The 12041-nt window shown below is 48.0% G+C and overlaps 5 protein-coding genes across 5 annotated transcripts; 2 read left to right on the forward strand and 3 right to left on the reverse strand.

Moving 5' to 3' along the window:
• Nucleotides 1-210: 210 nt before the first annotated feature.
• On the reverse strand, nucleotides 211-2015 carry EYB26_000346 (uncharacterized protein; the record flags this gene model as incomplete). Its single annotated transcript, XM_054259663.1, has 3 exons — nucleotides 211-1218; nucleotides 1283-1672; nucleotides 1740-2015. The coding sequence occupies 3 exons, from the start codon at nucleotides 2013-2015 to the stop codon at nucleotides 211-213; spliced, it is 1674 nt and encodes a 557-aa protein (XP_054115638.1).
• Nucleotides 2016-2964: 949 nt separating this feature from the next.
• EYB26_000347 (uncharacterized protein) lies at nucleotides 2965-3880 on the reverse strand (the record flags this gene model as incomplete). The annotated part of the gene is made up of 2 exons (XM_054259664.1): nucleotides 2965-3557; nucleotides 3637-3880. The coding sequence occupies 2 exons, from the start codon at nucleotides 3878-3880 to the stop codon at nucleotides 2965-2967; spliced, it is 837 nt and encodes a 278-aa protein (XP_054115639.1).
• A 1870-nt stretch (nucleotides 3881-5750) lies between these two features.
• EYB26_000348 (uncharacterized protein) lies at nucleotides 5751-7286 on the forward strand (the record flags this gene model as incomplete). The annotated part of the gene is made up of 1 exon (XM_054259665.1): nucleotides 5751-7286. The coding sequence occupies one exon, from the start codon at nucleotides 5751-5753 to the stop codon at nucleotides 7284-7286; it is 1536 nt and encodes a 511-aa protein (XP_054115640.1).
• An 880-nt stretch (nucleotides 7287-8166) lies between these two features.
• Nucleotides 8167-9021, forward strand: EYB26_000349 (uncharacterized protein; the record flags this gene model as incomplete). The annotated part of the gene is made up of 1 exon (XM_054259666.1): nucleotides 8167-9021. The coding sequence occupies one exon, from the start codon at nucleotides 8167-8169 to the stop codon at nucleotides 9019-9021; it is 855 nt and encodes a 284-aa protein (XP_054115641.1).
• A 440-nt stretch (nucleotides 9022-9461) lies between these two features.
• EYB26_000350 (uncharacterized protein) lies at nucleotides 9462-10961 on the reverse strand (the record flags this gene model as incomplete). Its single annotated transcript, XM_054259667.1, has 3 exons — nucleotides 9462-10017; nucleotides 10083-10711; nucleotides 10767-10961. The coding sequence occupies 3 exons, from the start codon at nucleotides 10959-10961 to the stop codon at nucleotides 9462-9464; spliced, it is 1380 nt and encodes a 459-aa protein (XP_054115642.1).
• Nucleotides 10962-12041: the final 1080 nt, after the last annotated feature.

Raw genomic sequence — 12041 nt, forward strand, 5'->3', positions numbered from 1 at the left:
GATAACGTTCATGTCAATCTTTTAATATTCATTGTGGTACATAGCTACATATCTTGTCAATAGTCCCAAGTATGACTGATTAACAACTCTCTTTATAAATAAATGCAATCTGTACCCGAAAAAACAAAATTCTCGCAAACTCCGTACATATACATATACATATCTAGTTAAGAGTTTAACCTTGCTTCAATGTTTTAACGTGTTAACAGCTCATCCAGCAGCAAACGGACTCATGGCCCGCAGCTTCGCACCGTATTTCCATAAAAGTAGCGGAGCCGGAATCCCAATACCTATTCCAATAAACGCCAACAAACTATTCCCCCAACCATAGTGCAGTGCACTGTACATATACTGAGCGAAAAGAGGGAATCCAAACCCAGCTAACGACCGTAAAACAGTGGCAGCTGCCAAAGCACTAGCCGCATACCGCGTATAGGAGTCAACCAGATACGTCTGGATACACTGGAAGGTCATGATGGCGCCAATGGAAAAAATCACAGCTCCAATATTGGGCGCAATCCAGTGGGTTCTATACTCCGCCGTCCATCCATAAATGAAAAGGCCAATGGGGATCGCCAACGCTCCTATACCCAGCAGCGGCGTGCGGAATTCAGGAGCGCCGACGCCGCCGTTTCGTGCTTTCAGTCTTCGATAGACGAGATCGATGAGACGTGCGCTGATTTGGGATCCGATAAAGAACCCGAGGCCCAAAGAGATGTAGTTGAGTCCTCCGATACCAACGGACTCGTTATAATAGTCTGGACCAGTCCACACGGTGGGGAAGGAGGCTAGCATGAGATACATAAGGCCGTAGATATAAGCCATGAACAATGCTAGAGCCTGGACAATAGGTTGGGTTGCAAGTAGGATAAACGGGCGGCACATAGCTGTTGATAGGATAGTGGTAAAGGTGCGACTTGTGTCTTCATATTCGGTGTGCCAGGATAGATCTTGAGTTTCTTTGCGTAGTTTCTTGGCCTTTCGATTCAACAGTTTCGGACCATATGTCTCTTGTAAAATGAAAAGCCCGGCAAATTGGATGACTCCAGTTAAGATGGACGTCGAATAGAAACACCATCGCCAGGTCGTGTTCTCGGCGATGAAACCTCCAGCTATGGGACCGACTGCAGGTCCTAAAAGGGGTGCGAGACTGTAGACAGCCACTGCTCGCCCTCTTTCTTCGGGTCTGAAGCAGTCACTCATAACACCACCTCCGATCTGATCATTGTTACTATGGTTATGATTTATATTGCATAAAAATAGTGAGAAAAAGGAAACTTACTGCTAAAGGCGCACTACCGCCTAAGCCGGCCAAGAACCGGAAGACAATCATCTGCGTTTTCGTCTGAGCAACACCACATGCAATGTTGAAGACGAGAAAGAAAAGATTGGCAAGCTGCAAGACAATCGCTCGACCGTAGATTTCAGAGAGCGGGCCCAGGAAGAGAGGCCCGATACTATACGCTAGAACAAATATGGACAATGTCATTTCCAGTTCGACTCCGTTTGCTATGTTTAGATCTTTCGCGATGGCTGTCAAGTCTGGCGCAACCATGGATGAGGATACTGGTGATATGAAAGTGTAGCACGAGACGACGAATACGGCCGCCCAGCGTCTTTTCATTGACCAATTCTTTGGATTCTCTGGGTCGTTGGGTCCTTTCCAACTGACCTAGGCATGTCAGAACTGAACAAAAGATCGTTTTGTTTTTGCGGAGAGATTCAAAACTGATACATACTAGTTTTGAATCCAGCTCAGAACGTTGAGACCTGGACGTCTGGGTTGGCTGTAAATCGCCGTCTGGATCACTGCCACCACCACTGTTGCCATTCTCTAGGTCTTGATTGTCTTGTGCGGTGTAGGAAGGCACCACAGGGTCAGTCTCCTGGCCATCCTCCCCCTTCGACGTTGCGTAGAAGGCAGATTGATTGTCCACATGAGGCGCAGAGTACACTCTACTCAGAGAGGGGGTTCGCTCAGATCTCTTGGAGTCAGCAGAAGCCACCTTTTCCATGTCCGCCATACGCTTCTTGACAGTGCAGCATTGAGTGTCGCTCGATTTTGCGCAGACCTTCTCCTACAACACTTGGGGAAAGGATGACTTTAAATAGGAAATTTCGTTCGCGCTTGTCTCTTTCAGACGTGTCCGGTCCTGTCGCATACAATGCATACTACGAGTAGTAATAGTCCTCATGACTGTGCAGTAACTTCAACTCCCAACACAATGCTTACTCTTTAGAATCCGTTATAAGTCCGCCAGCCAATCAGGCCGTGAGAATTGACTTCCGCATAGGGAAGAGGCCCACTAGGGCTGCAGTCTGATTGGCTGTTTTACATGCATCCGGGAAAGCGGCATCTCGCTCCGATGTCCTTCTCGAACACTTCAAAAGATCTTCTCTGCACGGCAAGGTATTGGATCTTGCATAAATCGTGCATCGGCAGCAGAGATTCCGCAGCTTATTCATTTTGCTTTGATACGCGTCGCTGATTAATCTTTTGACTCCACGAGTGTTGGATCGTATGGAGCAATAGCCTTTCCTTGAATAGATATATTTCCAAACAACGGATTGGTGACGGAGAGGATTGAGTTTCGCGACTTAGAAAGATCCAGACGTGGCGCTGTACAGAGTTCGTCCTATCTTAGGAATACACCGTCTTACATGCTATCTAAATGGAAATCCATCTTACTGTATATCCTGCCAAGCATCTCTACTCGAGAGAAGGATAAGGAAGAGTCCATCTTATTCATCTCGATGTAGTCTCAACACACAAATAATCGCGGGCATTATAACAATAGGGTATAGGACCAGAAGTAGAAACAAACCTATTTACAGATGCAGGGTATTAAAAAACGAGCACGCTTCCATCAATCCCCCCCCCCCCAAGAAACCTTCGTGCATGCGATGCGATACATGCTCTCAATGCAAAACATTCCATGATCTACTACTACTCTTCGTCTCATATCAACGTGGTCTGGAAGTATCCGCCATCTCAAGTGCTTGGGGTCCAGAGCCAGACAGTTCGCTGGGCGCTTCAGACAGCCCTGTTGCGCCAGGAGGCTTGTAGTACTCATGAGGCGGTTGCTGGTTAACGGGCAGGTATGGTGAACCAGTGGCTTGACCGCCCTCTGCTCCTCCTGCACCACCAGCACCATTATTTCCTTGTCGCGATCGCCACCAGAATGCAGCAGCGGCGAGGAGAGCAATGACACCCACCGCGACGCCGACACCAATACCAGCCTTGGCACCAGAGCTCAGTCCACTATTCTCAGGGACAACGGTGTTGGTCGCAGACGCAGGGCTGGTTGCTGGATTGGTAGGGCTCGATGTGGTAGAAATGGTCGAAGAAGAGGTCGATGCAGACGTCGTAAAACTAGTAGAAGCAGGCGCAGTGGTACTAGTCACGGCTTGGGTCAAATTGAAATTGTGAGTAATTGCACGCGGCGATGTTTCTCCTTCGACGAAGATGTTGAAGAAGAATTGATGCGAGCTTGTGAGGTTCATGCTGCCCAGGTTAATCTGCCAGGTGTAGTGTCCACCCAAATTGGTGACGTTTCCTAGCGGACATTGCGCGTCAGTTATAGCCTCCCCATCGACGTCGTCAATTTGAAATTTGGAATTTGAAGGCTAGCATACTAAAGACATAGGTAAACTCATCATCGTTACTGGGCAAAACGTGCACGAGACGGACAGACACAAAGTCGTTCCCTCCAACCCACCCAATGCCAATATCACTTCCAACTTCGTAGGAGGGATTGGTGATCTGGGAGCCTTGGGGGGGCGGATTTGTAAAAGTGTAACTGCTGTCCTGAAGACTGGGAGACCAGAGCAGCGACCAGACGAGGAGCCAAAGGACCCTTCGAATGGACATGTCTGCCATGGTTGTTGGGGTGGTCGCAAGATGTTGATGCTGGAGAGGTTTTCTTCAGGCAAGGGTTGGATGCGCCACGAAGAACGGTAGAAGAAGTTAAGTCCCAGACTCCCAGCAGCAACACACTAAAATTGATGAGTAGTCCCAACCTCATTCGCTTGGCAAACGCAGCTGAAATTAGTAAATTACTGAGAGTAACAAGCACGGGACAGGCTACGGCTTCTCAGGGCGGGGAGCTAAATTCGGGGGCTATGAGTGGTTCATCACAGATATGGTGTTTGTAAGGACTTGTTTCGAGTCAGTAGCCTTCCTTTGCTACGTTTTCTACTCTAGCATACGCCGTACGGGACTGAAATTGCGTTTCCTGAAGCTGATGCTGTGCTGACAGCGCTCTCCTGATCGCACGATGTAATCTTACGAGGGCGTGACGATAACGATGACCATTCTGGGTCATCAATGCAGATTATGTCGCCGCGTGTGCGTCTGGTCGACTCGCGTGTCAAGGCGTTGAGCAGAAAATAGAAGCACTAAGTTTAGTTGCTCTGTAACTATGTGATTGACCTAACAGTGGCTCTGGTCAAAACAAGTCCGATGATTAGTCATCTCGGTCAAGTCGCTGGTTGGCTTGCAGCCGCATTAGCTTAACGCCGATAAGCATAAAGCGCACTGCTTGCCCTGCTTGGCCAATTGCGACAGACTCTTCGACTCACAGTGGACTTCCCAAGTTCCTGTAGTGTGTCCAGGTTTATTTACAACCAATCAAACTTCCCACCCAATCACGTTTTCCACCTTACTACGTAGCGCTTTCATGCTGCTTGCATACGTACTAGGTAGTAGCACATGGTGGATGGGATGCGTGTACCAACTGTGCCTTGATGGCCAGTGTTTCAGCATTTCGTGACAGGCGCATGAGCTTTAACGACGCAGCCAATGACGGACAGAGGCTTATCGCGTTTGCCTTGATCTGGACTAGCAGCTGGCAGCGTATGGACTCATGGAGTGCAGGGTACGGATATGGAGTACATCCATCCGTATAGTACGTACGAAGTGCACACCGTACTCCGTAGTCCGTATGTACTTCCTACTCCGGAAGGCAGGTTGACTTAAAATTGCTCTTTCTCGTGTTTTGGCGTCGGGCTGGACAACTTGGAAATTGCACTATTCCGCAACTCGATTAGCCTCGTAATGACAGTACGTATGTAGTACGTATTACCAGTAGTATACTACTACGTACTACGTAGTACGTCCGTTCATTGATACGGCGTGGGAATACTCCGTACGGGCTAGTAATTAACTACGACATAAATAGCAGCGATCTGAAACATCCTACTCTCTGTAGTACGTACGGAGTACGTAGTCTATGATCACAACTATACGAAAGCCCCACAAGAACCCGTCCATTTCCATCGTTGATGCTACTCGTAGGCTGAAAGCAGTAACTACAGAGCACGTAGTATAGTTATATAGTTCTTGCCCACGATTTTCTCGTGAACGACTGACTCCTACATACTGCATATGTAGTATGTACGTACTCATGGATCCGATCGGTCGGCCGGCCAGCCAATGGACGATTCGGCTACGTTGACCGTGTTTGTTGATCGGAGTGAAATTGTAAATCCTGGACCCTGGCATAGCGCGGCTAATGATTGGCTTTCGTGGTGAGTCGTGCTTGCCCTGTATCCACACAGTGACCACGCCCTGACAACGTGACTCCGCAGCCTCCGGACTCGTTATCTCTGCCTGTGGCCTGCCCATGAAACAGCATGTTTCTGACATTAATAATGATTCTTCTCTAGAAAACATCATCCCAGCCATCTTTGGTACTCGCGAGCGATCTGCCCTTTAGCCCGAATCTCGACACGATTATGCGAGATCGAGTATGCAGCTTCCTCGACTGCCTTCAGCTGTGCCGCGCTATGTGCTAAATACTGGTATCGCTATCTTCGTGTTGTCGCTGGTGCTGTGGTCCATCAATGCCTTGAATATCACCAACATCGACACTCTGCGTGGCAAGCTGACCCAGCCTCTGCCTCTGGAACAGAGTCATGAACAAGACGGAAATAACAAAGACGAATTGTTTCAACCGCCGCCCCCGCCGCAATCAACACCGCCGCCAATACCCTCGCCAGCACCGTCGCCAACACCCAAGCCAAACGCAAAGCTTGACGCAACAACCGACCGTCGCTGCAACGCCGTCCCCAACGCTCCAGATGTTGCTATCATCGTAAAGACGGGCGCCAACGTGCTCTACGACAAAATCCCCTTCCAACTCCTCTCCGCTTGGCGTTGCGCTCAAGATCCGCTTATCTTTTCTGACCTTGCCACGACACTCGGCTCATACCAAGTCTATGATGTCCTGGACAATGTCACCGAATCCGTCAAGAATAGTCCAGACTTTGACTACTACCGCAAATTGCAGGACTACAAGAAGTCCGGCCAAGATGTACGAGAACTCCGCAACGAAGGAGAAGCCGGGTGGAAGTTGGACAAATACAAATTCATCCCCATGTTGAAAAAGACGTGGACGATGCGACCGAACCATGACTGGTACGTCTTCCTCGAGGGAGACACCTATGCCTTTTGGACAAATATATTGTTATGGTTGCAACAACTCGATCCGAACGGACTTCACTACTTAGGCGAGCAAACCTATGTCAACAATGAGGGTTTTGCTCACGGTGGAAGTGGATTCATCATATCCAGAGGCGCCATGGCTAGGGTTCTCGATAATGATCCCGATATCACCGGCCGTTACGACATAATCGCCCAAAATGAGTATTATGGCGATTACGTCTTGATGAAAGCACTGAAAGAGAAGGGGGTCGAATTGGGTCTCTACAAACCCATGTTGCAAGGAGAACCGCCCAGCACCTTGCGCTACGGTCCTGGACGCTACGAAGGAGAAAGATATTGGTGTCAACCTCTTATGACGCTTCATCATGTCACGCCTCTCGATGTGGACGCCGTTTGGCAGTTTGAACAGCAGCGAGAAGACTTGTCGCAACCCATTTTGTTTGCTGACATGTATCAACATTTCATGGCTGACCGCCTCCCCGAGGGTAGTGATACTCTCAACGACTGGTACAATTACTCGGACGATGTACATATCCGAGCCCCTGATGAAGAGGAGGACAAACCAATTCCCCCGGAGGACATGACACCGACCCAAGAAGAAGCCTATCAGTCTCCCGAACACTGTGCCGCTGCTTGCGCCGAGTTTCCTCGGTGTATGCAATATGCATACGAATTTATGGAAAAGAAATGCTCGTACTCGTTTTCATATCGCTTCGGTGAGAAGCGTCACCGCAAATCGGACGGCACAAGATATAAATCTGGCTGGATCAGGTCGAAAATTGATAGTGATATAGCGGAGAACCCTTGCCCATCTCCAGTGTGGAAAGGGTTCAACACTTGAGTGTCTTGTTTTTCAATGTGTACACAGTATGCTTTGCTGCATTTTGGCGCTGGGTTGGTTTTTTTAATATACGGAACTGTTCCTATAGATATTTGTTAGATTATAATCAATCGTTTGAGTTGGTGACATACTTTTATTATTACAATAGTATTTGTCAATTGAAAATTCGGTAGTTAGAGCACGGCAGATATAGGGTGTCATTCTTCTGGACGGTAACATTTTAGGAGGATCCATGAATGGATAGACGCGTAACACTTGCGTAAATATTTACTCTGAAAGGCGGTGTGTAGCTAAGATAGCATCTCCTTGCAACGTTTACAGATTTCATTGACGTCTATATCGATTCAAGAAACGTGAAAAGTTCGGTTTCGGCAAAGAAGTTCTACAAAACTTCTCGAAATCTTTGAATGACCTCACATTGAGATCATGGTAAACTTCTTGGGCCCGGGCCGGAACCGAGGTATATCAACCATCAAATAAAGCCCTCCTAAAGTCTGTTCTCAGTTTTCAGTCGTGCATCCAGTGTATTGACGTCTTTGATAGGAGACACATCCCTGACTCGCACTCCCAAGCCGCCATTGTCGGTATGACCTTCTCTGACCCCCTGGATACCTGAGAGGCTTCACGGTTTCACACAGGCAATTCTGCGGTGAAGCCCAGACACCATCATTGTCCTAGGCGCCGGGTACTTTTGTTCTTTGAACAGGGGTGTCAATCGTGCTAGTCGCCTGATGAGTCGTTGCCAATTGTTCAAGGCACCCTGGTTACTCGTTTCCTTCTAAGCTGTGATATAACCCCAAGGGTTTGACACACAGCCCACTCTCGATCATTCAACCTTTCATATATTTGTCGTCGCAGCAACCTACATATATCAGATGGGATGCAGGTGCAAAATCTTTCGCCCCGGATCTCGTTGTATACGCCCGAGTCACCAAATCAGGTGGACCAGCTGGTTATTATATGCAGCTGGGCAGATGCTCAACAGAGATATATCACAAGATACCTCGAGCTACACCAGACGATTACCCCGGCAGCAAGTATCCTGCTTATCCAAACGCCCTTTGCAGCGTTATTCAAGCCTTACACGTGGCAGAGAGCTGCCCTTAGACCTGCAGCGCAGTATATAATCGAGAATGCCTTGACCAATGGTCAGCTGCCGGATGGAGGACAGACTCAACAAGGACAAAGCAAGAACAAGACAAATATCTTGCTCCATTCATGTTCTAATGGCGGCAGCCTTACAGCCTCCCAACTCCTCATCCTCATCCGCGAAATGACACATGCGCCTCTCCCTCTCATCGGAATCATAATGGATAGCAGTCCCGACGGTGGAAGCTATACACGGAGCCATAAGGCAATCGTGGTTGCGCAACCACCTTCTAGACCGCTAAGGCCGGCAGTTTCGCTGCTCGTTCATGCAGCCCTAATCCCTGTGTGGGCGAGTTATATCATTGGAGGACAGGAGAATTCGCAGCTTGCGATGCGCAGAATATTCCTGGACAGAGATTATGTCGACACCTTGAACATTTGTTATATATATTCGAAGAGTGATACGACTACCGACTGGAGAGATGTACTTATCCATGCCGAAGAGGCGAGGTGGAAAGGATGGTTTGTGGAGGAGCATAAGCTGGCAACAAGTTCGCATTGTGCGCATATACGCTCTGATCCGGAAATGTATGCTAGGATTGTGAGGCGAATTTGGGAGTCAGTGAAACCTCGGGCGAAATTGTAGAGGTTTAGGGCGGGAACACCAAACATGGCCGTGGCTCAATGATACCAACGAGGGCAATATCATGGACTTTGTCTGTGTCACAAAGACACGACACGACACAGCCTCTAATCCATGCCATGGCTCGGTCTTACCTGGGTCCAAAGACTAGCATGCTATGTCACTGGATTCTAGTAACCATGTATGATTGATGTTCGAGTAATAGCATTTGAGTCATTATTCACTGATGGGATAAGTATCTTACATTAACAATTTTCTCACAAGAGGAGAGTCGTATATATACAGGTCACAATGTGCTTCGCTAAACGCCAACAAATGCTCTGTCCAATCTATGTCAATAATTCCATAATATGTCAAACGCCTATTTCCGGGGTATTAACAAACTCTTCGGTGATGCTGTAGAGACAAGCGTGTACTAGTTTGACCGCCTCACAGCGTCTCTCTCATGCCTTTGAAGTTGTCTCGTCAGGTGCGTTGTCTTCTGTTTTTGTGCCATTTTTGCCGGGTGTTTGACTCGATGTCCGTCCAGCTTGCGAATTTGCCATGCGGCGAGCTGCATCTGTAGCTGAATTCCCCTTTGCTGCATTTGACTTGACAGCCTCCTTGAATCTTCTCAATCTCTCAGACCGCCCTTCACCAGGCAGACCAGCCAGCATGGGCTCAACCGCGTCAGAACGCCAATTTCCGCGGTTGGCCAGTGCTAGATTGCGATTTTGAAGTGGACCGATACCAGCAGAATCCATGCCCTCTCCCCACATTCTTACTCGCTGCACTTTGCGTAGTTTTGCAAGTCCGTAAAGACTGACGATGATGCTGCTGATGAAACAGGTTACTGACACGGCCCCAAAGCCTAAATCACTTTCTTCGATGAAGTTTTTCAAGTTCATGCCGTATAATGCCGAGACTAGGGTTCCTGCAGCAAGTCCAAGGGTCCCAATGCTGAACTTGAGATCTAGAAGCATCAAGGAATTTCGGTTTGCATCCAGAATTGCTTTGACACTATTGACCATATTAGCGACATGTTGACTCTCAAACATTAGTAAGGTTATTGAGGAATAACTTACACCTCCTCCGTGTTTCGAATAGCTGTAACCAGGTTCCCACTAGCTTGAACAATTTCGTCACATATCTTGTGATAGGATTCGAGGAGCATCTCTACTTCTTGGTGATCATTCTCAGCCCGCACCTTCCCTTGAGCCCTATCAGACAAATACATCGCAGCAAGGTCGTCATCAGCTTCCAGCAGATCGTCTATCGCATCTCGCACAAGACGCGCCTTCTGTTCGAAGCTACCCAATTTCTTCGAGTAAACAAGTAAATGGCGTAATTTGTCTCGGTCAATATCCTCTTCTAGCGCCCGCAGGACACGAACGACGGGATCGCGCACGCCTTCAAATTCGCTTTCCAGACCGCTGGTCACACTGATCAAGACAGACTCAAGCGCACGGAGTTCATAAGGTAGTGCACCCGACCCTGGGGCTTGGCGTTGTCGCAGCTTCCCCTCCAAATCATACATGAAGACAGATTGAGTATACGAGTCGGCTGAACCATATGCATCGAATACGAGGACTCGGTCGGCTTTAATCAGAACGCGAAGATGTAGGAGCGAAATCAAGATTGTACTAGGTCGCACGAGGATGTGAGGTAAGACTGAAGAATCAATCTTTCGCAAGTCGCGATTCAAAAGACCGTACTGTAAGATCATGTAAGCAAACCGGCACCTCTATCAGGGATGTTTTGAGACGCACCTTAGCGATCAGCTCACTCTTCCGAAACTCCCCATTAACCAACGTGACATTCCCATTCTCGTCAAATTCAGTACAGCGCAGTCGAGGTTCATCAAGTGTTTTAGATGCCAGTGTTCGTCCTAGATTGAAGAGATTCCCTTCTGCGCCGTCGTCCGTAAAGCTCGTGATTGGGGGAGTTGTGGAGTTTTTCCACATTTGGTATGATTCCTTCTTGAACAACCAGTTGTGCCACCAAGGCCTGCTTTTTGTCGAAACATTGCGCGAAGAAACATGGCAAGCGAGATTGGCGCATTTGTTTGACTTTACTGCCTCCGAATGTACCGTAAGTGAGGTACGTAGCTGAGATGAGATTCGCGGCGTTGAGATTTTCACCGCAGGCCATACAGGCAAAAAGGAGGCTTCAATCTGCGCCAAACAAGGCGCGGGATTCAACCGTGTCCAGTTCGTTTTGCCATATTTCCAATTATTCCATCGATTAGAGGCGACCCTTGTGGTACTGGCTCTCGGTGTCGTCGGGTTCCAAGTGAAAAAGAAAGAATCCGATTGAGATCTCAGGAACCGGAGTAAAGTTGGCGATGGTGCCAACGGTTTTATTGAAGGAACCACCAGCATCTTTCCAGATTGCAGAGAAATACTCTACAATGATGGAATTCAAGCGTGATGCTGGTAAGTTTCTGGAAATGTTTCAAGATGATTCTGCCATTAGTGATAAAATGTTCTCCACCCACACTCCCTTAGTGTCGGGACTCCGATTTGATGATATCGTGGTTCCGCCGGTCACGTGAAAGTCTGCTTTGGACTTTGGTCGCAGAAGAGTTATGCGTCGCTTTACAGGCAGTCAATATATTGTTGACAAGTTTATATATGGAGTTTATATATGGATTAAATTAGGCTACTGATAAGCACTTCGTTCTTAGTCTGCCTACACCCTAATACCGCTGGGATGAGTGTGCGGTTTCCCGACTTAGGGTTATGGCAGTTTAGGGCTAATGTTGTCAACAGTTCCAAATAAGTCACTGTAGAATCAAGAGCTTTCTACTACGACTTGGCCATCTCGCTACATAAGCACGTAATTGCCATCTAATTTGGGTATGAGGCGGTCTCCCGAATTATCCATTGCTAGGTGTTTGTCCACACTTTCGATATATATATACAAGTTCAAAGTGATCTTTGAATGGTGGCCAGCTGGCTGCGACTGTTTCATCACCGTAACCAAGCGCAGGGCGTATTGCAGATTGAAGTTGTCAAAATACACTTCAATCAGCGCGCATAGTC

Source organism: Talaromyces marneffei, chromosome 1 (genome assembly GCF_009556855.1).
Source record: "Talaromyces marneffei chromosome 1, complete sequence".
Taxonomy (NCBI): Eukaryota; Fungi; Ascomycota; class Eurotiomycetes; order Eurotiales; family Trichocomaceae; genus Talaromyces; species Talaromyces marneffei.